The following is a 24,096-nucleotide window of genomic DNA, read 5'->3' as shown; positions in this document are numbered from 1 at the left end:
CATGAAGCCCCGACAAATGATAGAATCCCACAGCATGGAGCCGGGACAGTTAAAGCGGGGTCAAACCGGATTATTCCTGACGTGCGGATGCAGCCTGGTGGAGGGGGAGAACTAGCCCCTAAAGAGGAGCCAGAGGAGAGCGTCTGTGTGTCTGTGTAGAGCCCACAAAGCAAGCACCACAGCCCCCCCCCCGCCTCCTCCTGGAGCCCCTCCTGGTCCTGACTGAGAGGGAAGGCATCGACGGCGCCGCCCCTCTCCCTCTTCCTCCTCCTCGTGGAGGGCGGCTTCGTTCAGCCGGGAGCAGCCAGGGGAGCAGCCTGCCTTCCTTCCTCGCAGGCGCCTCCTCCTCCTCCTCCTCTCTCTCTCTGCCTTTCCTCAGGAGCGCATGAGGGCCCCTCCCTCCCAGCCACCGGGGCTCTCTCTCTCTCGCTCTCACTCTCGCTCTGACTGTCTCTGGGGGCATCTCCAGGGCGTCCTGTGTTGCCGCCGCCGCCGGAGAGCCGAGGGTCTCCTTCTCCTCCCTTCGCCTGGGCTGAGCTGAGGAGGAGCAGAAAGAGGAGAGCCTCCGGGGCTCAACATGGCGAGCGATTCTCCAGCGCGGAGCTTGGACGAGATCGACCTGTCAGCCCTGAGGGTAAGCCGGGAAGGAAGGCAGGGGGACTGTGCGGTCTCTGTGTGCATATGGGAACCCACCCCCACAATGGATGGATGCCCCCTCATTGCACATCTAGCCCCCTTGCCGTTTATCTCCCTCTTGTCATATATGTCCCCCATTGCACATATGTCCTCCTTGTGAGATGCCCCCTTTGCACACTTGTCACATATGCCCCCCTTTTCACATACAGTATATCCCTTTTGCACATATGCCTCGTTCTCACATGTCCTCCTTTGCACATATGCATATCTCCTTTTCCCCTTTTCACATACATCCCTTTGCCACATGTCCCCCTTTGCACAAATGCCCTCCTTTGCACATATATCCCACTTTGCACATATATTCCCCTTTCACCTATATCCCCTTTGCACATATGCCCCCCTCTTCACATATGTCCCTTCTCCACCTATATCCTCTCTCCTCACATAGTGTCACACATGTCCCCCTTTCCCCTCATGATGGAGGACTGGAGAACTTTGCAAATGGGGAACTGCTCCTCCTCCTCCTCCTCCTCTTTATCATCATAACAGCAGCAGCATTAATGGCAGTTCTTTCTTTCTTTCTTTATTACTGCTGGCAATCCTTCTTCTGCCTTCTGGGAAAAATAAAGAAATGCAGGTGTTTCTTTGCTGAGTGAAGATGGGGATCTGTGTAGGAAGCAGTGGTCCTTCTTAATGATAGTAATAATAATATGGGAAGGGGCGGAAAAAGAGAGAGAGAAGCCCAGCATAGCTGGGGAAAAGCATCTTGTCTCTCGATGGCCTCTTGTTATCAGTTTTCCTGGTGCATTTCCTCCCTCTGTCCCCAACTGCTTGAAATATAGAATAGGAGAAAGAAGGGAGATGGAAGAAGGTGCATTTAAATGCAAGTGGTTGGAGATGGTCACCTCTTGCAAGGTTGCTTTTAAATTCACATTTGCAAGTCAAGTATTTTCTCTCCTCCGCCGAAATCTACATTGCTGCTACAATATTTTGGGCCGCTGTGAACACACATGATGTATCTAGGCAGTAAAAACAACAACCAATATATGTATTTTTCTGTGCTGGTTGGCTGTAATCTTCTGTGGCTCTCTGAGATACGCTTTCTCCATCCCTCTCTGCTGTCTTGATCTGTTTTCACCAGCCCCTTCCACTTTCTTGATCCCTTTTACAGTCTTTAGGCTTGCTTGATAGCAGTAAAATAATACAGCCCTCTCTGTAACATGTAGAAGGAAGGGTGTTATGGAAATGGACAGTCTTATTATGTGTTGCTGTTGAGACATGTCATGGGGATGTGTCTTCATATAGTCACGCAGAGCTGTTGTTGCTCTCTGTGTATGCATTGTGCAACAATATGCTCTGATGCAAACCAGCCAGATCACTCTTCCTCCAGCGTGTGAAAGCCGAAGACTGTTGTAGTGTCCATTTTGAAATGGAATCACATGAACCCTTTTTTTTAAACGATCCTTTCCCTTCCTCTTGAGGGAAAGAGGATGTACCTCCTGGCTATTTTAGCCATGTGACATCATGGGCTGGGGTGGATGAATTAAATCAATGTTTTGTCACAGCTTGACTGGGTCCTTTGCTTCTGACAGACCTAAATAAAAATTATCTATGAGCCCAGGCTTTCACCCATTGGAGAGGTCTTTGTAGGACTAATGGATGGCTTGTTGGCTCCTCCTGGAAACAGAATGAGGGCATGGATGTGCTCTCCTCTGTTCTAGACGTTATTTTCCAGCATTCACTTAGCAAGCTGCCTTGATATTGGTCCCTGCAGGCCAGTATTTATATCACTCATGCAGGATCTACTTTATTTTTTGGTAAAATTTCAAGATCTGCCAACCGAAGCAGGCTGCTAGATCTCAAAGTTTTATGTACAACTCTCATCACTCCCCATAAAAATGTAGTTTTGGCCATCCCTAGCTTAGGCTTTTCCTTGTTGCAGGTGTCATTTTGTTGTTGTTAAATCATTGGGAAAGGAGATCCTTGCCAATAGACACCCAAAAATCTACCTGTAGGTTCAGATCAACCATCTTCTCACTCCTGCAATAATAATAATAATGGCTATGTAGGGTTTCAAGTTAGTAAGGTTTCTCAGCCTTACCTGTGAAAGGATTTAGGAACTGAATTTATGAACTTTTACATGCAAAGCATGCTTTCTGCCACTGAGCAAAGCACTATTTCTTCTTCTCCTCCCATCGGAAACTAAATATATTATCCGGGTCCTTAGTTTACCAAATTATGGGTATGAAATGGAGAAGGGTTTTCATTCTCTGCTGACCATTTAGTGACTTATTCCTTCAGTTGGTGTGTTCCTGCATCCTCTTGTTTATTTTCACTGGTGAGATCCCATTGACGTTGGAGGGTTTTGGTCTTGTAAATATGTGAAATAGTAATAAGGAATGCAATCTTTTCATATAAAAAGGAGGAAGGAAGGAGAAGGAGAAAAACAAAAAAAGAAACGTGGCAACACCTTTAAGATTAGTGTTTGTTTTGCATGAGCATTCATGGATATACTCCCACTTTTTTGGATGCAAGACAGAGTGGTAATAAATGCTCAGGTTGTATAAAGCATATTTACACAGTTATGAAAGTGTGATGGAATGTAATAGGATCCAGAAAGATGCAAATCATGATCCTTGCCCTAAATGTTCAAAGAGCAGTGTAATGTGGTACAGGTCTTTCATAGCTATACAGTGGTCAGTTAGTGATGATGTATGAAAGCTTTCTGGGGTCCAAAACACTCTCTATGAGAAGGGTTCCTTTTGTTATATGTGCAGTAGTGAGGATATTTGCACTAATAAATGTAGTGTGCCATAAAGTCATTGTCTTTGTTCATAGCTCTGCTAATGGGTTGGAATTTGTGAATATAATTCAGTTCAGCAGTTTCTCTTTCTAGTCTTCCTTTGTAATTTCCTTTATCAAAGACGGCAACTTGTAAATCCCATGCTGCATGTCCAGGAGGGTTGAAATGTTTTGCAACTGGTTTTTGACTATTGGCATTTCTAATGTCAGGTTCGTGCCTATTAATCCTCTTGTGCAGAGACTGTCCTGTTTGTCTAACGCAGAGTGTACATTGCTGGCATAGGATGGCATATATCACATTGGAGGAAGACCAAGTAAATGTAACTCTGATGGTGTGAGTGATGTTATTGGTCCCTGAGGACAGAGCTTCTGGCAGGGTCTTGCCCCTGTATTAACATCCATGTTATGTATCTTGTTGAAATTGAGTACAGTTGTTTAATGCTTGGAACCTGTTTGTAGGCCAATAAAGGCTTGCCTCCCAGGGTTTGTGAGAGGATTGTGTTATTCTCCAGAATTGTTTGTAGCTCATTGATGATGTGGTGGGGATTGTAAGTGAGCACTACTCCTGTCATTTTTTTGTTTTTGGTTAGTCTTGGAGTAAGTGGTTCCTGAGTATTACCCTTGCATGTCAGTTTTTGTACTCCAACTCCCATAATGTCCCACTAACAACTATGCTGGCTAGAACTGTGAAGCGTGTTGCAGCCCTCAAAAACATCTGGAGGGCTGGGGTCGTCCACCTCCACTACATTTTTTTTTCTACATCTGGGATCAGGGGTGGTACTATGGGTTCAAAATAAGTGTTTTGCCATTAGGGCATTTCTTAATAGTCATAAAACACATAAAAAGGTGTTAGATTGTCAGGGCATACATACTTGTATGTCTCTTCTTGCCTGTTGGTTTTTTAATCAAGTAAGGCTGCATCCATACTGCAGAAATAATCCAGTTTGACACCTATTTAACTGGCCTGGTTCAATGCTATGGAATTCTGGGAATTGTAGTTTATGGTGGCACCATAGCATTGAGCCAGGCCAGTTAAATAGGTGTCAGACTGGATTATTTCTGCAGGGTGGATGCAGTCTAAATGAATGGTTCTGATTTAAAATAACCATGTCATTATCCTATGTGTCTTGTTTTGGTAGTGATGTGTCTGGTCTTAACTGTTGCACTAGTGGAATTTAGAGCAATTGTGATTATTTCTTGCAAGCTGGCTTCTTTTTTTATTGCATTGCTGATGCCTATTTTTTATTGATTGCTGTTTCAAAATAAACATTTGGGTGAGAAATGTCACTGGCTTGAGGTAGAGGAGGAAAAATCCTGTATTATTTGCATCTCATCCATGTGCTTCTGATACAAATGTATCAAGTCACTCTGGGATTTCCCACAGGTAAACAAATTTTTATAGGGCTAGGATATTTCCTTTTCCAGTTACCCAGGCACACTTCAGTCTAGAAGACAGAGAAAGAGAGAGGGAAACATTGTATAGCCTTGGATTTCTGCGAGTCCCATAAAGAGTAGCCTTTTTTTCTTATTTTTTGCTTCAGAAAAACATATTTTTTTTCTAGTTCGCAAAAGCAAAAAATGTGTGTTCGGAATAACTGTGATTTGCAGATATCAGTGAAAACTGTTACTGTGATTTTAGAATATCTGTGATTCAAAACTGTGATTTTCTGTGATTTCTGTGATTTTTCTGTGATCTGTACACTATACTGCTGCTACTGATCCAGAATCACAGAATTGTTTGCAGTAGTTACTCTCTGTCTTGTGACTGTCTTGTGGAAGCACCTTTGACCTACCCAGCCAGTTCTGTGAAAATCACAGTTTGGAGGCGGGAGCTCAGTAACAGAATGAATCACAGTCACTGAAAAAGTAGCAGTTCTGTGAAAATCACAGTTTGGAGCTCAAGAGCAGACTGTGTGGCTGCATCCACACTGCAGAAATAAATCAGTGCCATGGCTCCATCCTATGGATTCCTGGGATTTGTAGTTTGTTGTGGCACCAGAGCTTGTTGACAGGGAAGACTAAATGTCTCACTCACAAAACTACAGTTTCCAGAACTCCATAGCACTGAGCCATCCATGGCATTTAAAGTGGTACCAAACTGGATTATTTCTGCAGTGTAGATGCAGCCACAGTCACTGAAAAAGTAGCAGTTCTGTGAAAATCACAGTTTGGAGCTCAAGACTCAGTAGAAAGAATCACAGTCACAGAAAAAGTAGCAGTTCACAGTTTGGAGGCTCAGTAGCAGAATGAATCACAGTCACAGAAAAAGTAGCAGTTCTGTGAATATCACAGTTTGGAGCTCAGTAACAGAATGAATCACAGTCACTGAAAATCACAGTTTGGCCTTCAAGCCAGTCACAGTTCCAAACTGTGACTAGTGAATATCTGTGACAAAGTAACAGTTCTGTGATTCTATTCCTCACTGTTCATGCCTTGAACATACATTTTTATATAAAAGAAGCATCTTGACCTATGTCTGAGTTCTTCTTTAAAAAGTACGTTTGTATTCTAGAACCTTTGTATGTTAAAGACTGAAGGTAGTGTACGACATTATCGTAACTCAGTGATATTGACAGCATCATTGTAAACACATTGCTTACATCTATTTTACAAAAAGGAGCACATGAAACTGCAGAATAGCAGAGTAAATTGCATGTTCCTCTGTCCTTGAATTGTCTGTTCTACTCTCATTGGCAGCAGTTCTCCAGACGTCCTTTCAGTCACCTGCTACTCTGATCCTTTTTAACTGGAGATGCAGAGGATGAACCTGAGATCTTGTATATGCAGAGTATTTGCTCTACTGCTGAGCTATGGAGCTTTTCAGAGACAGAGGCTGAAAGAGCTTGTTTCTTTAGGCCAAGACATGGATAACGTTATAATGGAAATTTGAACCATCTTGACTCAGTTGTGTCTCTGACCTAGAAAAAACTGTGCCTTTCACACCCACCCACACTCAAATAGGAGGCTGTGGATGCATATAGAGAAATAGGTGCTGTGGCTGACTGACCTTTATTTTTATTATTTACATGTATAACCTGTTTTTCCTACACTAGTTTTTTTATCCACACAACAGTTTATCCTTACAACAATCCTCTGGAGTACGGTAAGCTGAGAGTAGGTGACTGGCTCAAGGTCACACAGGGAATCTGATGGCTGAGTGGGGACTAGAACCTGGATCTCTCAAGTCCTGATCCAGCATTTTAACAGCTACACAGACTGGCTTCTCATCAGCCTATTTATTAAGCATAACAAGTACTGAATCATCCCTCTTCTTAAAAAATCCACAAAAACTGAAATTGACCAGCTTGGTGTTTGCTTTTGCTATAGATTCCTGGATACTCTCAAGAAAGATGAAATGTGCAAAATTCATGTATACTGTATATAATGCTGCTTTATATAACTGAGTCAACACCACACTGACATTTCTAGCTCTCAGTACTGGAACAAAGGACCAGATGATGAGGAGCTCTGCTTGACATCTTGGACAGTTGGTGGCACAGAGCAGACAATCTGGATTAAAGGGACAAAATGCTTGATCTATGAGACAGCTTCCTGTGTACTTTGGTCAGCAGTAGGGTTCTAGGTCTTTTGTAGTCCTGCTGTGTAAAATGGTTTTTATATATGGGTTGAACCTGGGTCCTTTTTCTGTTTATACAAAATATTTCTAGCGGTGTTTCTAAATGCTGCTGGCAGTTCCTACTGTGGATTAACATCAGTTCTCTAAATATCATTATAAATATTTTACTTATTTTAAAACCAACATCTAGAAGTAGTCTAACGAAAAAAGTAATAAGGACTGGCATAAACTGATCTCTCAGTAAAATAGCCAGGGGCCTTCAGAAACAGGCCTTTCTAAGGCATGTGCTCAACCAGGGCCAGCTCTATAATTAGAATGAATGAGATGTTTAGCAGATATGGGGGTTGCGGGGATCAAGGGTGTAGCTGTGGACATAGAGGTCTCCCCTGGGCCACCCAAGCTTGCCTGCTGCACATTTCAGATGTGGTGGCAGATGCTGTCCCAAATACCAGCACTGAAATAAGTTTTAACTGCTGGCATGGAATGAAGTGGTGGTGTTGGTGGAGGAAAACCATCTTGTTCTTGCCTCGGGCAGAAAAATGTTTTAGGCCTGGCCTGTGTTGCTGTACAATTGATATAGAAATGGCTTGAGACCTAGTTGTCTGCAGCGCTACATGTCTTGTTATTAATCTGCCCAGTTGCTAAGATCTACAGGAAAAGCTGTACCGAGGATGTCATTACTAGTGTGAGATGGGCATATGAGATAAGGCCTGCTCTCAAACTGTAGAATGTGCCTCTTTTGAAATTACAACCTGTTCCTACTCTTGCTGCTTTTAGGAAAGATGTCAGTACACATTCTGCATTTTGGGCCTCTTTAATTATTCCATTTTGACTGTTCAATTATGTCTGCTTATTGTTAGTCATTTTGAGGAATGCTTTCAGTAGTAAAAGAGGATATAGATATAATAAATAATAATATATAAAACAAGTATAGCCCATTGACCACAGTATAGCATGTCTCAGGGTCAGAAACCGCAGCCTTGGTGACCCATTCCAAACGGAAGGGATGTAGCTAACCCACAAAGCCACAGTTTCTTTATAGTTTATTCTTTTGTATGCGTATGTTGCAAAAAATTTTCTTTAAAAGAAAATAAGAGCAGAAAATTACCTCTAATCTTTTAAGAGTGCATAGTTCAGCTTAGCTAAATTCACAGTAATTGTTAAAGGTGCTTCAGATGTATGGTGGGGCAGTCCAATCATTTTGCACAGTCTTGCAATCAGAGATCAATAGCAAATTTACTGCTGAGCACAAAATGTAAAGCCGGCAGGTATTTTGTAACTTAAACAAATCTTTCGTTATTAGGAAACCAGACCGTAGAATTGCATGTCATGTGTGGTGAACAGTAAAGAGAAATATGTCTCCAAACATATTCTGTAGAAAATTGTAAATTTAATCCAAGCCATGCTGACAAAATAGTTAACATTTAAAACCTGAACAGGAAGCACTTAAGGTCAAGATATTTCTATCAGATTTGAATTCTTACAGTTCGATGGATGACACTTGTTGGTTGATTCTATGCATGTTTCCTCAGAAGTCAGTCCTGGGGGACTTCAGTAGATCTTATAATAAATATATCTAGAACTGCATTCTAAAGTAACTTAATGAACAGTGTCTTCAGGATTAGTGTAGATAAGACAGATAATAGAATTTCATTAAAAATATAGATTTTATAATTATGCTTCAGGGCCAGAATTTAGAAACATTCTTTTTGGATTACAACAGGCTGTGAAATCTAGTCCAGAAAAATAATGCTTCTAGGCTTTGGTTATAACTCAATGGTGGCGTGCAGAAGGTTGTAGGAAGCTGCCTTAGGATAAATCCAGTCTTAGGTCAAATCTAGCTCTTTTCTGCTTATGCTGACTGGTAGTGCTTTCCATATCATCAGACAGCTGTTCTGTGTCCCAAGTTCAGTCAGTCCCTAGCCTGGGATATCTTTGCATTACGAACAGGGATAGGCAACTGCAGATAGAATGGGAGCCATTTCCTCTTATGACTTCCTCACAGGACGCATGGCTGCTTGTGATTGTGTTGCATCATTTTCATTTCTGGGTATTGTGTTTGACCTAGACAGCATGCCTTCTTTGAGGAGATTTATTCTCTCTCTACCTGATTTGGCAGATTTTCACCACTCTCACCATTCAGTGTTTCATGACCAATCTCTTGAGTTGTTTTGGGGGTTATCCATTCATTTTTTTTACTGAGGTTTGTTGTAGCAATAGCAATAGAAGCTACATTTCTATACTGCTTCATACTGAACTAGGCAGTCTCTAAGTGGTTTACAATTTGTAAGCCAATTGCCTCCAACAAGCTGGGTACTCATTTTAGCAACCTCGGAAGGATGCCAGGCTGACCCTGGAGCCCCTGGCTGGATTTGAACTCACAACCTTGTGGCTGTGAGTGTGCGGTTGCAGTACTGGCATTTAACCACTGCACCACCAGGGCTCTGTGGTACTTCTGTTATACCTCTGGAATCTTTGGGGTTACCACTCCCCTCATAGTTTAGGCACTGATACCTCTTTTTTTGTTGTTCCCTACCTAAGTTCTGACTCATGGGGTATGAATTTGCTGTTGTCACATAACAGAGATGAGGAAAACTGTGGTCCATGTGCATGCAGCTTGAGGGGCTTTTTCTTCCACCCAGACCATTTCCAGACTCCCTAAAACTCTCCTGAAACTCCATACCTGCCTAGTTTTGGGCTGGTGTTAGTGGAGCACCCCATATTACATAAAAGCCATCCTGTAGGCCTTCAGAAGTGGTGCATAGCAAGGAACCCCAGATTTCCTCCCTGAAGTACAAAAATTGGTTGGAAAAAAATCATCTCTAGTTTTTACTTTTCACTGCATGGTGGCAGATTTACAGGCAAGTATGACCTCTTGGTCCCTGTACTCTCCAAAAGTGTCCATTCCTGGTACATCTGAAGAAAGTGCAACTTGTGTCAAGCACAGGGTTCAGAAAATTCATTTCTTTGTCTTGTGGATAAGAAAGGTCCCTCTGAAACTGGACATTACCCATAATCTTCAGTGGCTCATGAAAGGTTTGGGTTTTTTGCATTGATTTCAGGCAATTTAAGCATTGCTGAATGTTGCTATGGCTTTGTCATGTGCTGGGAACTGGATGACATCCAAAAGTGTAGGTCCATATTCCCATAGCCTTGCACCTATACAACAGAAACAGTTTCAAGGGCTGTTTGTTTATATTATACCAAATCCTTTCCATTAAGATAAGATGCAAGTGTGCTAAACAGAATGCTGCTATTGCACTGTTGTCAGTGCTCCATCACTGCACCATCAGTTCCATTTGAATGGCAAATGTGTTTAAGACAGCAAAGATATAGATAGGCTACACAAACTGCTCATGGGCACACCATGTTCTTCCAGCATTTACCCTGGGGTGGATTCCTTCTATTCTTGAATTATGCCAAAGAGATGTTAAAGGCACATGTGCTATCAGTGAGCTACCTTTCCAGGCTGTCTGTTTAGAAGTGCTAATTTAGAGACAAAAGTGTCCATTTTATCTTGAAACAGCTATCAAAGTCTTTGGAGACATGATTAGGCCTTGGTTGCAGGCTGAAGTTTAGTGAGGGCTACTGTCATGTTTTTTTGTTGATGTTCTGTTATATTGCGTTTGAATGAATTCTGAAATATGTTGAACTATTTTTCCACCCCACCCCAATTTTTTTATTTTTGTGACTTTCACTTATGGAGGTGTGTTTTTTTTTTTTTTTTTGAAGAAAATATTTATGAATAGCAACGTAAAACAAATGTTATATGTGTACAAGATCTGTAGAAGGTCCACATTACTAAAGGGTAGTAGTTCGCAGTGTCCTCTGCTCTTCAATCGTTTGGTGTCAGAACAGGTAATTTAAACATGAAAACTTAATCTGAGCAGACTTTCCTTTTCTTGGTGATTGCTTAACTAGCTGGTGTAGTTACTGTTTTGGACTTGGTCTTGGATGTTATAGTTCAAAAAGGTAACTTTTCCATGCTCAGGACTCTAGATCCTGTTGAGTATTCTTGTGGGTGCTCCCCTGTGTCATCGTCACCATTCAGTATTGGTCTGTCATCTCCCACTGCCAAGCCCACTTGGCTTCTCATAGTAGTTACTGTTGAAAGACAAGAAGCTATATGTGTCTTATGGGGGGAAATTAGTATGTTTTCTCTCAAGAGCCAGTGTGGTGTAATTGTTTGAGTGTTGGACTATGACTGTGGTGACAAGAATTCAAATCTCTGCTCAGTGGAAACCCACTGGGTGACCTTGGACAAGGCACATTCTCTCAGCCCCAGAGGGAGGCAAAGGCAGTGATAGGTTCACGTTAGTGGTGCTATAAATTAAAAACAACTTGAAGGCACACGATGACAACAACCATAATGTATGAGATGCATCTTGTGAACTGTAGACTTGCATTTGGAGTCATTATATACTCCAGACTTCATGTTAACATGCATCCAAATCTTCATTCATCATTTTTATCAAGCGACTTTAAATGCCTATGCAAATCCTTGGTATCATCTAGATGTTTTAGACTACAACTCCTATAAGTCTCAGACAGCATGGCCAGTTGTCAGGGAGTATGGGAAATATAGGGTTATACCTAATTTAGCCTGCACTCGAGTAGTCCATTAGATCAAAGAAAATTCGGTAATTCAGCACTGATGTTAAGTTCTATTACTTCAGTGTATTTGTTCTAGTTAGCACTAACAACTGGATTTATGTTACACTCTAATGAGGACCAGGCTTTCAACCCTTAGATTAAGGGCTTCTCTTGAAAAATGATAAGAGGAGTAATAGCAGTGCATTTGCAGAAGTATTTTATTATTATATGGTGAAAACAACTGGAGGTTTCTTTGCCATAGTAGAATTTCCTTTTGATCATTGCTACTTTGGTATTAAAATTATTCCTCATAAATTGATTAATTATTTATTTTACCTCCTGGAATGTTTCAAAAAGTCTGATTAGTCTAGCAATAGTTTGTGCACCCATGGAAATAGGTTCTTTAAACCCAATGGAGTGGTATAAATAGCCTTTTCGCCGTGATGAAAATAGAGTATAATATGGTGTGGACTGTATCTGTACATATTTGTAAAACTATTCCCTTTTTCTCTGTGTAGAAGATGTCATTGCAAGTGAAAAGATGTATATAATAGGATATCCTTTAAATTCTTATCCAAAGATTTCCGAAACTAGAATCAATTTTTTGGCTATATATGTGACTTTTGCTAAAAATGGTAGTTGCACTTCCTGTAGTGAGTTGGGCTTCTGCCACAAGGCAGATGGTTTTTAGAGTCCTTGTTAGCATCATGGCCAAAGGTTAACAGTTGTTCAGGGGAGTGAAAGAGTTAATTGGTGTTAGGGACATTGCTGGATACCTTTTTCATTCACTTTGCAGTTTGAGTCTGGGAAAAGAGATGAAGGTAGGGAATGGTTTGGGAAGTGAATTTTTTTTCTGTTGGTAATCTGCTTATACACTTCTCATAGCTATTAGTGGGAGACACTTACACACTTTGATTTTCTTAGTTTGCTTCTGTACTATGTAACCCATGGGAATCCATCTTTCATTGGCTTTGCTTTAGAGGGGTGCACCTCAGCCCAAGGTTTCCTCATATATCCAGCAGAGTGGAATCTGATTATCATCCAAGGAATAGTCTTAGTAAAAATGGGTTTTGGGATAGGTCCTATTCTACCATCAGCTATGTGGAGCACTGGGCCCCATCAGCGAAATGACTGGAATACTTCTCTGCTGTGTACCATCTGCTGCATCATTTACCACCAATAAACTTCTGTTGTAGCAGTAAAGTTTCTCAATGTGTTACACATTGTGCTACCCTTGGAGGGATCTGGAATAAGCTGTGGAACAAGACATGCCCCATTCTGTTTCACCCTTCCCATCTAATTTTACTTTAATTTCCCTTTTCTACACCAGGTGGATGCAACTTGAGGGGAAACACCAATGACCTAATATCACAATATTGTGCAAACAACAAAGTGATGCTTTGCATTTAGAAGAATCTGATGTGGTCTCTGGTGTCTTCAGTTAAATTATTTTGAGGAGCAGGTCTGGGAGAGAATGCTTTGCCAAGATCCTGGAGATCTGCCATTGAGAAGATACAGGGCTGTGCCGGATGGGCTAATGATCTGATTCAGTATACCTTCATACATGCTCATATGCAGCTATTATAAAGAAAGGAGGGCTAGACAACACTGCTGCCATTTTTAGCAGTAGCCACTGTTTGTGATGAGCAAGCAGTGTTAAGGTTTATCCCTGTAAAATGGCCTAAAATAATGGATTCGAAATTTGGCTGTACTGTAGTTTGGAACTACCATTCTTCTTCACAGGCTGCCGCATAATATTACGTTGCTGCTGCCAAGTGTGATGACACCTGAGAGCTTCTGAAGGCTTCTGAAGGAGCAAGCAAATTTGTTTTTGATGGCCTTTTCATTTACCCTGAGCTCATCTGCCCCCTTTGTTGTTCCGTCAAGTTATGTGCTTATAGGGGGAAATGTGTACATAGTTGAGGGGTTTCTTTGACATTTCTGCTGCAGCTGTTTATGTAGCAGACAAGGTAAGCTGCTTTTCAGTTTAAGTGAGAATATTCAAACAGAAAAGGACATAGCCTCTTCTGTATATGGTCTAAACTTCAAAGAAACATCCAGCATTTCCCTTTCTTAGGGGTTAGCAGAAAATGACCAGAGGCCGAAACGTACTAGTCTAAAATGGGCCAGGATGGGAGTTGGTGGGTAGGGGATCTTCCAGTAGGAAGAAATTAGGGCCAGCACTGGTAGATGCGGTGGAGAAACAAAGCATAGATTTGAGCCAGAGGTCTCAGCAATTTATAAAAGCAGTTTCTCATTAATTTGTACTTGAATAATTGGCCCAATTATTATTTCCTTTAAAAGGGACAAGAAAGCTGTTGGGTTTAGGGAAAAGGGTATTTCACAAAGAGACCAAATCATAATTTTATTAATCTTTTGTGCCTTGGTTCCATTTAATTACAAATGATCTGAAAGCAATTGCAATTTAAAACCTTCTCTTCCATCCTTGATTTCCCTTTTGCCAATCCAGCAATTGATGGTTAATTTCCTGTATTACTCACACGTTGCCATATATTCTCATTTTGCCAAGCACCTTGGTCTGAGTTGCTAACAACTATGTAGGGAGCTGTATAACTAAATGTAAATTAATAAATGAGGTGGTCATTGCCATAGCAGCCAAAAAGATTTTTATGTACCATAACAGCTCTGCAAATATTCTGTTTGTTCTTCCACTTACAACTCAAATGGTGGAGAAATGAGTCAAATATCAATATTTTTAAGCCCCCCCCCCCCCCCGATGCATGACAGAACAGGTTTTTTTATTGGCATTGGATTGCAGAGTGGCTGCCCTTCCAACCTGTCAGTATGCTACATGTGATGTTTGATGGTGACTAGTGATCTTTGGCTTACTGTGGCTTTGCTTTTGTGGAACATTGTAGAAATGGCATGCTATGATTATGAGCATGCACAGATTTAATTTATCCACTGTGCTAGTAAATTTTAAAAAACTGAAATAGGAATTTTATTATTATTTTTACCACATTCTAATGAATTCTTTCTGACTAGTCCCCTTTATGAGTCTTATGCCATCTCTCTTTCATGGAATCATAGAGATGGAAGAGACTTCAAGGACCATCTGGTCCAACCCCCTGCCATGCAGGAACTCACAATCAAAGCACCCCTGACAGATGACCATCCAATCTCTGTTTAAAAACCTCCAAAGAAGGAGACTCCACCACACACAGGGTGTCACCATTGTTACGGCGCCAGCATGTACTATGGTTAGGGACCGTGCGGTTGCTGTGTGGTCCCCTAACCCTAGTATGGCGCCAGCATGGCGCCTTTGCATTGTCTTTGGGTACTATGCACTTTAGAATTGTAGAGTGGTAAAGGACCCAAAGGAATATCCAGTCCAATCTGGTGCTCACCTTGACTTGGGAATTAATGACGTATCTTTCCTGCTCCGCCTCATGTTTAAAACAATAAAGATACTGTAAAAGGCAAAAAGCATATTAAACTACTTAACTGCTTAAATAAACCAGTTAGCATTTAAAACAGTTTAAAACCACTCACATCTGCTAATTGGAACATCAATCATACCTTAAAAGCTTTAGTAAAAGCCAGTTATGAATAGCATAGGTATCTGACTATGTTCCTTTTCTACTACCTCATTTGGATTTTTCTCTCCTGAGCAGTCTTCTTCCATTGTTTTTGAAGAGCCTTAGAATGAGGGAAAGGACAGACTAGTATGTGGAGTAAGCTCGAATATCTTGAGAATATAGGCTTCTCTTTGTTTAGGGGAAAATGTCTTCTAGTAGTTTGAATGACTAATTGTGAAAATAGACAAGACAGCAGCAGCATGTATTAAAAGTTCCACTGTTAAAGGCTTGGGGGGTATGTGAAAGAAAAACTGAAGGAGCTTAGGTCTTAAACTTAAACCCATGCTTTGAGAATCAGAAAAGGTCAGAACGTAAATTAGTTACTGTTTTATACTAGAGGTCTGAAGATCCTCTGGCCAATGACCATTCTGGCTGTGAAGTTCTGGCTGTGAAGCTATAGTCCAGAAAAGTTTTTCAAGGGCTTGTAAGTTTGTAAATTTACATGCTTGTAAATTAGCGTTGGGCAACCTATGGCCCTCTGAGCCTTGCTGAATTTCAGCTTTCATCAACCTTGCACAGCTTGCCTGGTTTTCAGTTATGATGGGAGTGGTAGACCAATAGCAGTTGAAAGGCCACAGTTTCTTCGCTTCTTTTTGTTGGACTGGTTGTTAGACTGGTTCCATGCATGGCCTTTGTTTCCTCCTCATTTTTACTCTAAAAAGCTGTACATATATAGTTTTTTTTTCTGTGCCACCCGTTTGTCACATAATGATCCAGGGAGGTAGGTAAGCCTGAGAGAAGCCACCCCAAGCTCATCCACAATAAGTTTCATGATGAAGGAGAAATACGAGGTTTTCATTTATTTATATTCTGTATTTTCCCCTTCCCAGAAACTGAAGATGATTACAAAAGTTAAAAGATAAAAGTATACCTCATGCAAACATTAAAATATAATTAAACTATCCATAGAATGTAAAAGTCTGAGCCATTGTGGTTCAGTGGTTTGAGCATTGGATTAAGACTGGAGAACAGAGTTTGAATTTCCGCTCAACCATGGGTGACCTTGGGTAAATCACACTCTCAGTCCCAGAGGGAAGCAAAGGCAACCCCCCTCTGAACAAATTGCTTAGAAAACCTGTGATAAGATCACCATAAATCATAAATGACTTGAAGGCACACAATAACAAAAGAGCAAGAATGAAAAGCAATTATGACCAGAGCATGGCTTCGGCATGGCTTCTGGCCTCTTAGGACACATGCATCATTTAAACAGCATACCTCCAAAGGGACCCGAAGGAGCATTATTTTGGCTTGTCTGTACGGGCCATAAGACTACACAAGATTTACTTGCACTTAAAAAAAGAAGACAGGGGGTTTTATGGACCTGCTGACATCTATTTTCTGCTTTGGGTAAATGAAGGTACTTCAGATCTCCCTTTCATGTTATAAAGGATACTGGACCCCCACCCCATAGGAAGCTCTGTAGAAGGAGAGTGGCAACAAAATATATATAAAAACGTTTTATCCTCCTTCACCAATGATTACATTTGAACTGTAAACACTCAGTGTGAAGGGGGCTACTTCCATTCTTGTTGTTATCCTTTGTGTGGAATATGAAAGTCACTGAGCTTAGTTGCAAGCCTACTTTGAAGACATAAGGAGAACAGGAACCTTGAAAAAATGGGCACTTCTGATTTACCTCATCTTTAATAATAATTGTCAAAGGCGTCCCTTCCCCAATTTGGTGTGATGTTAAGTCTGCTCTATGTCTCCCTTGCAGCTTTTGAACAGCTGCCCACTTCATCAGTTGTCCTGCTGTTGGCTTTCACACTGAGAGTAAATGCAATATTGGACAACAACATGGGTGACCCAGGTTCAAATCCCCATTCATCCATAAAGTGTCCTAGGTTAGCTTGGGCAGGTTGTTATTTTCCCATCAAACTCCCTCACAGGGTTTTTTTAATGGTAAAACAGGAGGGAGTCACTCATTGCACTCTTAGAAAAGTGAGGAAGAGTGGAGATTTGTGATCTCCTGAGAGTTTTATCTTGAGGAGGGTCACCTCTGCTGTGTGGTTGAGGAAGGAAGAAGATTTGGTTAAAATAGCTGATGTCTCCGTCCTGAATTTGTCTCTCCACTACAAGTCTTTAGTACAAAATTGCACCTTTTCAGAAAATAAAACAAGGATATTTCCCTTGACTCTCCCTCCTTTTTTTCACATGACCTAACACTTGACTTAATCTTTGCTGCTCCATTCCATTTCCCATCTCTGGTATCCTCTTTGCTCCAGTTATTTTCTGTCTTTCCTTCTGTTTCCAGGCTTCCCTCACCTGTTCAGCTCTGGTGCTCTGCATTTCTCTAATGTGACAACTCAAAAATGTGACAAAACAGTGCATTCGTTTTTAGGAAACAGTCCATTCTGTCAACATCAAATATGTTTGCTATATGTAACAGCATTGTCAGAGTGAGAATGTCTAGAAGAGGGAATTTCAGCAAATGTTGTTTGCCATGCAACCATGTAACAAGCAACACCTGCTGAAATGTTCTCTTCTACACAACCATTAAATATACAGTGACTCTCTCCAGTTTTCATTCTGGAAACGCTAGTGGTTTTGTTGCAGATGTGACTTGTGTGCTAGCAGTCTTTTGATGAGCAACTCTGGAATTTACCATAAAAGGCTTTTACTGTGCAATTTCCCAGCCTTTTCTGCATAATTTTATGAGGGATCTAAATATTGCTATCTTACATTTGAAACATCCCTGGGTTTTTCTCCAGTAATTTTATCACACCCATCACAGAAACCCTATCAAGAAAGGAAGAATAAAATTGCCATACCATGTTTTTAGTAGTGATAGGAGCCAGCATGGTGTAGTGGTTCGAACACTGGATTATGATTCTGGAGACCAGGATTTGAATGTCTGCTCAGCCATGGAAACCTGCTAGGTGACCTTGGGCCAGTTATACTCTCAGCTTCAGAGAAAGGCAAAGGCAAGCCCCCTCTGAGCAAATTAGGCCAAGAAAACTATGTTGGAAATGACTTGAAAGCACCCAACAACAAGAAGGAGGGTTCTTTTTACGTAACAGCAGAGAAGGACAACTTAACCAATCCTGGAGGTCATTTTTGACCTCCAGGAACTGGTGTGTGTGTGTGTGTGTGTGTGTGTGTGTGTTCCCTCAAAACAGGAAGTTGCATTGGAGGACCTAGATATTTCTAGGGAGAACATATTAATAAAATCTGTGAATAATCAAATCCACAAAAGTCAGAGCTGCAAACATGGAGGGACGGGTGTAATTAATATACAGTGCCATAATAAATTGCAAGATGGTAACCCAACCTCTTTCTACTAATGATCCAGCATCTGAATGCTGTTCTTGTAAGTTCTGTAGTGGAGAGGCATATTGGTGCTGGTTCTGTCACTAAAAGGAGAGAAATGTATGCCGCAGAAGTGTTAGTGACTGCTACAAGTCTTTGATGAAAACCTACTGTGCAATTTGTGGCCATCAGAAAAGCCCCAGTTGTGTTATGCTTCCTGGCAATTGCAGTGCACGTTTTGTACAGGGTTATGCAAATATGTACTTAGTAGGAAGTGCTGTGGTTGCAAAACACTGAGGTGTTCTTTCTTAAGACACATGTTGGCTTCCGTATCAAGTGAAGAACTCTATTTATGCATGTGTCTCTTGAAATAATTTTATTCCAGCAGTTGCAAATGTTTCATTCATGCTTTCCTACAGAAAACTTTTCAGTTCAACTAGAAGTGGAAACTGGATTTCAGTGCTGTGTTTTCAACACTTGCGGCTTTTGTCTCCTCCAGCTTTCTTAGGACATTTTAGATGTAATTGTGAGGAAGTGTTTCCACCCAAAGTACAGGGTGTTCCTAAACTGATATTCTTCAGGGCTACATCCCAATTATTTTGAAATTCAGAACCAAAACACGTCACCCAGCTGAGTTTATAACATCATCAGAACCAAAATGTTCCAAAGATGGCAAAGAAAAAAAAATCACTTAATATTCTGTACTGTCTTCAGGTTGATATTTGGTTCACCTAGCAGCCACTGAGTTAGCCTTGTGGTATGCTGGGGTACTACTGAACAAGTAACTCCCTTGCAGTCCACATACCTGACTGTAGCCCTGTAAGTTTGGTCTTACTGGCGAATTTACAAAGAGATTGGTCAGTAGATCCATATCTGTCCTTTGCCCATCTGATAAGCCATACACCCATAACATAGTGATGCCATACTGAAAAAAATGGAAGACGGATGAGTGTGTAACACAGGCTAAACAGATACATGAATAGATACACTGAGTCAAAGAAAATATTGTTGTATATAAAGTTGCTGTTCTTGTTTTGTACCTTCAAGTGATTTCTGACTTATGGTGACCCTAAGGCGAACCTCATAGCTCCACCATGCCTAGCCGCAGAGGCAGATGAAAGGCCCTCCCTCCATCTTAATTACTACTGCGCTTGCCTTGGAGGGAGAGAAGAACTGGCAGTATCTGCTGGACTTGAACCCCTTTCCAGTTGCCACTCTTTTCTCCTTTTGTATCATGTCTTTTTAGATTGTAAGCCTGAGGGCAGGAAACTGTCAAATTAACAGTCTGTAAGACTTCTGAGAGCCTTTTTGGCTGAAGAGTGGAGTATAAATAGTCTAAAAAAATAAATAAACCTATCATGGTCTTTTCTTGGCAAGTTTCTACAATATAAAATGGTATTTTATATTGTACATATTACACACACACACACACACACACAATATTTCTTATATATAAAATTCTTATGATACAACATTTTAATAATATATGTTGAAGGGTTGTGTTGTTATTTTTGTCCACTAAGTAATTTGACCTGTATTGCATGCAAGATAATTCATTAATGTATGTTTTTAAATAACATTCCATATTTCCAGCATTCGGTCACATCATTTTATAGCTATGGGTAATAGAACTGTTTTAATTCATCTGCTGCTAAATAAATAGTATGCATATTCAAATGCCACCATGACTGTACACCAAGTGAATTTGATGGTGTGCCACCAGGCCACACCCTATGTACTCTTTTTGCATGCTGTACCCCATCCCTACTCCCTTCTCCACTATTTTCTGATTGTTATCTATTTTGTATTTGGACTCAGTGTTTGTAAATTAATAGCATTCGTTTGGTTTCTCTATGAGGCTGCTTTCTTTGTTCTGTGATGTCATCCTGCTGATTTCATGATCCCTAATTGAGTGGGATCAGCAAAGGCACTAATTCAGAAAAAACAGAGAATCAGCAGTCAGCAGGAAGAATGGTGCCAAACTATACTTTGATGCACCTTCCCTGTTTGTCCAGACCTTTAAATATAGCACCAAGTGTTGATGAGCAAAATCCATTAAGCAAATGCATGTTCTGTATCCTTGCCAAGGGCTTGGAGAAAAGACTTAAGGAAAAGGAAACTCATTATGCCTTGTGAATTCCCAGCTGGAAAAGAAGAAGATATACTGCTTGTAGATTTGGATTCCTGGCAAAATAAGCAGCTAGGCTTGGCATTCCCATCAAAGATAACTCAGTGGCAAGTCACTTAATTGACCTGTTGGAAATAAAATTTCTTATTCATTGTTTCAGTTTCACCATGCAGATGGCATAACTTGACCTATAAAACTCCCATGACCAGAAATCCAATGTTCTTCTTCTTCCTCTTGTTTTGTTTCTGCAGTTGACTTTGCAATAGCTATGCAGTCTGGTAGTTCTAGGAGAATGTGAAGGAAGAAGGTGGGCAAATCTGGTTGGAGCCAGCCATTTACAGCTCAAAGAATATTGTCAAGGGAGGGAGGTGGTGGCTGTGGGTAAGAAATAATACAAAATCAGGGCATGTACTCCAAAAAAGGAACTTTTCTGCACTCTCTTTTGGACTTTGTATTTTCAACAAGATACCTTATCTAATTTCAGACTTTGTCAATGTGTGTAAATAATGAGTTGCCTCCTAACATCCTTGCCTTTGCCTTTTGAATTTATGTACTGTATTGGATATTCAAAATTATCTCACAAAGAATAATTTTGTCATGAATTGTTTTGTCTTTTGGGAGCTGTGTACCTTGACTCAGAATTTAGCAATAGCAAATACATTTCTATACCGCTTATCAGTGCACTGAAGCACTCCCTACGGTTTACAGTATGTAAGCTATTGCCCCCAACATGCTGGGTACTCATTTTAGCGACCACATGAGCCTGATGATTCCAATCTGTGAGTCAAAAGTTGTAGTTTTGAGTGCTGGTTACATTACTTCTCTTAACATATAGTTGAAGGGTATAACTTGTGTAACTAGTATTTGAACTAGCCTTTAAGGACCATTGAGTCCAAATGTTGCTTTAGGTTTCCTGTCCGTCTCCATGTGGGAAACATTATTCCCAAATGCCCCTAACTATTTAATCACATACCAGTTGGTAAGACAAACTGCAGAACATGTTGATTGGTCATCCTGTTTGTTAATGCTAACTAGAATAGATTCATTAATTTAATCAATCAATCAATCAATCAATCAATTATTGAATAGTGAGTCGGCATGTAGATAAAGGTAATGGATTCAATAGATCTCCTCCAGTCAGGACTAAAATAGGATTTAGGCCTACATATGTAAACCATGTTACAAAGATCTGCTTTTGAGCCTACTAAAATATTAAATTACACAGAGCAATATATTTTAAGACCTATTACTGTGACTCCTTTTAAAAACATCTTTGAATAATAGCCTTGTCTTCATGTACATCAGTACTGACTTTTGCCAAAAGAAAGTAGGTTGCTTGTGGGGGTATTTTTTATCCTTTCAAAAATGTCCAGGTTGGTAGCCAGGGTGCCTGTGGGCCACAGTCTGTGAAAACATATGCCAAATAAAACTCATTAGTGCAGAAGGTGCTGTTGTTTTCAGCCTTTTAAAAACTACTCAATGTACCTTATAATAAAATTCATTTATAATAAAACAATAAGGCAGTAAATGGATATGTGTCTTTGGCATTCATTCTCAGTCCCCAAGTCCATATAGCTATTGATAACTGTAATCCTTTGGTGCTGGTGAGGTTGCAGTCCTAGGCACTTTGTTGAGCATAATCCCCATGTAGAGGACTGTATTGTGTGATAGTCATAAAAATGATCCAGAGAAAAAGTATATGTTGTGTTAAGTTAGGTCCAAAACACAATGCAGAAATAATCCAGTTTGAGATTATTATTATTATTATTATTATTATTAGCTTTATTTATAAAGCGCCATAAATGTACATGGTGCTGTACAAAACCAGGTAAAATCAAAAATATATAAAAGTCTGCCTATGGCGTACAATCTAGAAATTAAAACAACAAATTAAAAACGTCATAAGAAACAAGTAAAACAACAAATATCCAGTATTGAATCAAGCATCAGAACAACCAGGTCACAATCACAAACTCCCTGGGAATGCTTCCCTAAACAATATGGTCTTTAACTCGGTTTTGAGACCGCTTTAACTGACCTGGCTCAGTGCTAAGGAACCCTGGGAATTGTAGTTTATGTGGCACCAGCGTGTTCTGACAGAGAAGGCTCAATGTCTCACAAAACTATAGTCCCCAGAATTATCTAGCATTGAGCCAGGGCAGTTAGAGTGGTCTCGAACTGGATTATTTCTACAGTGTGTTTTGGACCCTAGTCTACTTGGACACCAAGGGAATGGATAAAATCAGCATGTCGGGCCATAACCATGGGACAAACTACTTTCTGCTTGTCTTGAAAAGTTGTGCTCTTCAATTAATTAATCACTGTATGCTGCCTTTCCAGAAACAGTATGCTCACCTTCACTCAAGATACCTGGCAATGTTTAGTTGATGATATCCCATCCCCAAATAGAACTTCTGTGCTTGATAGGGACTGGACCTTCTCCTAATTCTGTACCACACTAGTCAATGGATTGTTCTTTCTTCAGTCAATTGAATGGCAAAGGAAATAAAGCCTTCTACATCTCTCTCCAAAGGAAATCAACACTCTTGGTGCACCAGTGTTAGTGGCTATGCACATGATATATGACATTGTCTTCACAAAGTTGTGTTGAACATGCAAGTGATTGGGTCACTGGCTCCATAGAATTCTGATGAATAAAGCACTTGCCATCTTCCATATTTTACTTTCTTGGTTAGCAGCTATTGTCAGAAACTGTGTCTGCTGTCACCGAAAATTGTTTTGTATAGATGCTATCTGCTTACGAGCAACGTTATCTGCTCCTGTAATGGTTTACTTCTCTCGTGTTCAGCCCAGGGTGGGGAAATTGGCTGCGTTGCTTTTTATCAGAGCTGACTTGGCCAAATTGGTACTGACGTTTTTCTGTGCGTGCGACAGATTGACCCATTGCTGCAGTATAAAATAGAGAGCAATCTATGGAAATGTAATTGAGGAGCTTTAGTTTCGTTCTCTGCCTAGTATGCTAATGTCTGGAAGTATATAAATAGAAGACATTAAAAACCACTTCCTCTTTTTCTTTGTCTAGGGATGAATTATTTGCATATTGAGAACAATAACTGAAGGTTTAGGAGAGATTCATAGGTCATTTGTTCTAACCGGTAGATATCATCTCTGCAAAACAATTCTCATGCCTTGTTCTCATGCATAAGCAAACTAGGACTGCAGCATTTAGTTGGTTTACTTAGGTTAATTGGTAAAAGAAAGCTGTTTCAGTTAATCAGACACATTAACAAGGAGTTAATGGGAATGGAGTTCGGAGGACTGGGTCAGTTTCCCTTAGGGTGGAAAAGTAGTCCATTGTGACTTGATTGTTCATATTTACTTCTGCATAATAAGTATGCATGATTTCAATAATCATTACTAGAGGATGGATAATCTGAGACTTGTGGGCTTCATTTCCCACTCATATGGGTGCTTATGCAATTTCTAGTGACATTGGAAATAATAATAATAATAATAATAATAATAATAATAATAATAATAATAATAAT

The 24,096-nt window shown here is 40.4% G+C and overlaps 1 protein-coding gene across 8 annotated transcripts in view; it reads left to right on the top strand.

Moving 5' to 3' along the window:
• The first annotated feature begins 279 nt into the window (after window positions 1-279).
• TNIK (TRAF2 and NCK interacting kinase) overlaps window positions 280-24,096 on the top strand; it is a 368,566-nt gene continuing 344,749 nt past the window's right edge. For 3 of the 8 annotated variants that reach the window (XM_042456007.1, XM_042456006.1, XM_042456009.1), the window contains exon 1: window positions 285-634. In XM_042456007.1, the coding sequence (XP_042311941.1) occupies window positions 578-634 (57 nt within the window). In that variant the 5' untranslated portion in view covers window positions 285-577. Of the gene's footprint in view, window positions 635-24,096 lie in introns of all 8 variants that reach the window. The other 5 variants (XM_042456004.1, XM_042456002.1, XM_042456005.1 and 2 more) reach the window with 3 other exon arrangements.

Source organism: Sceloporus undulatus, chromosome 3 (assembly GCF_019175285.1).
Source record: "Sceloporus undulatus isolate JIND9_A2432 ecotype Alabama chromosome 3, SceUnd_v1.1, whole genome shotgun sequence".
Lineage (NCBI taxonomy): Eukaryota > Metazoa > Chordata > Lepidosauria > Squamata > Phrynosomatidae > Sceloporus > Sceloporus undulatus.
Note: the sequence above shows the minus strand (reverse complement) of the source record. Positions and strands in the feature narration are given on the sequence as shown.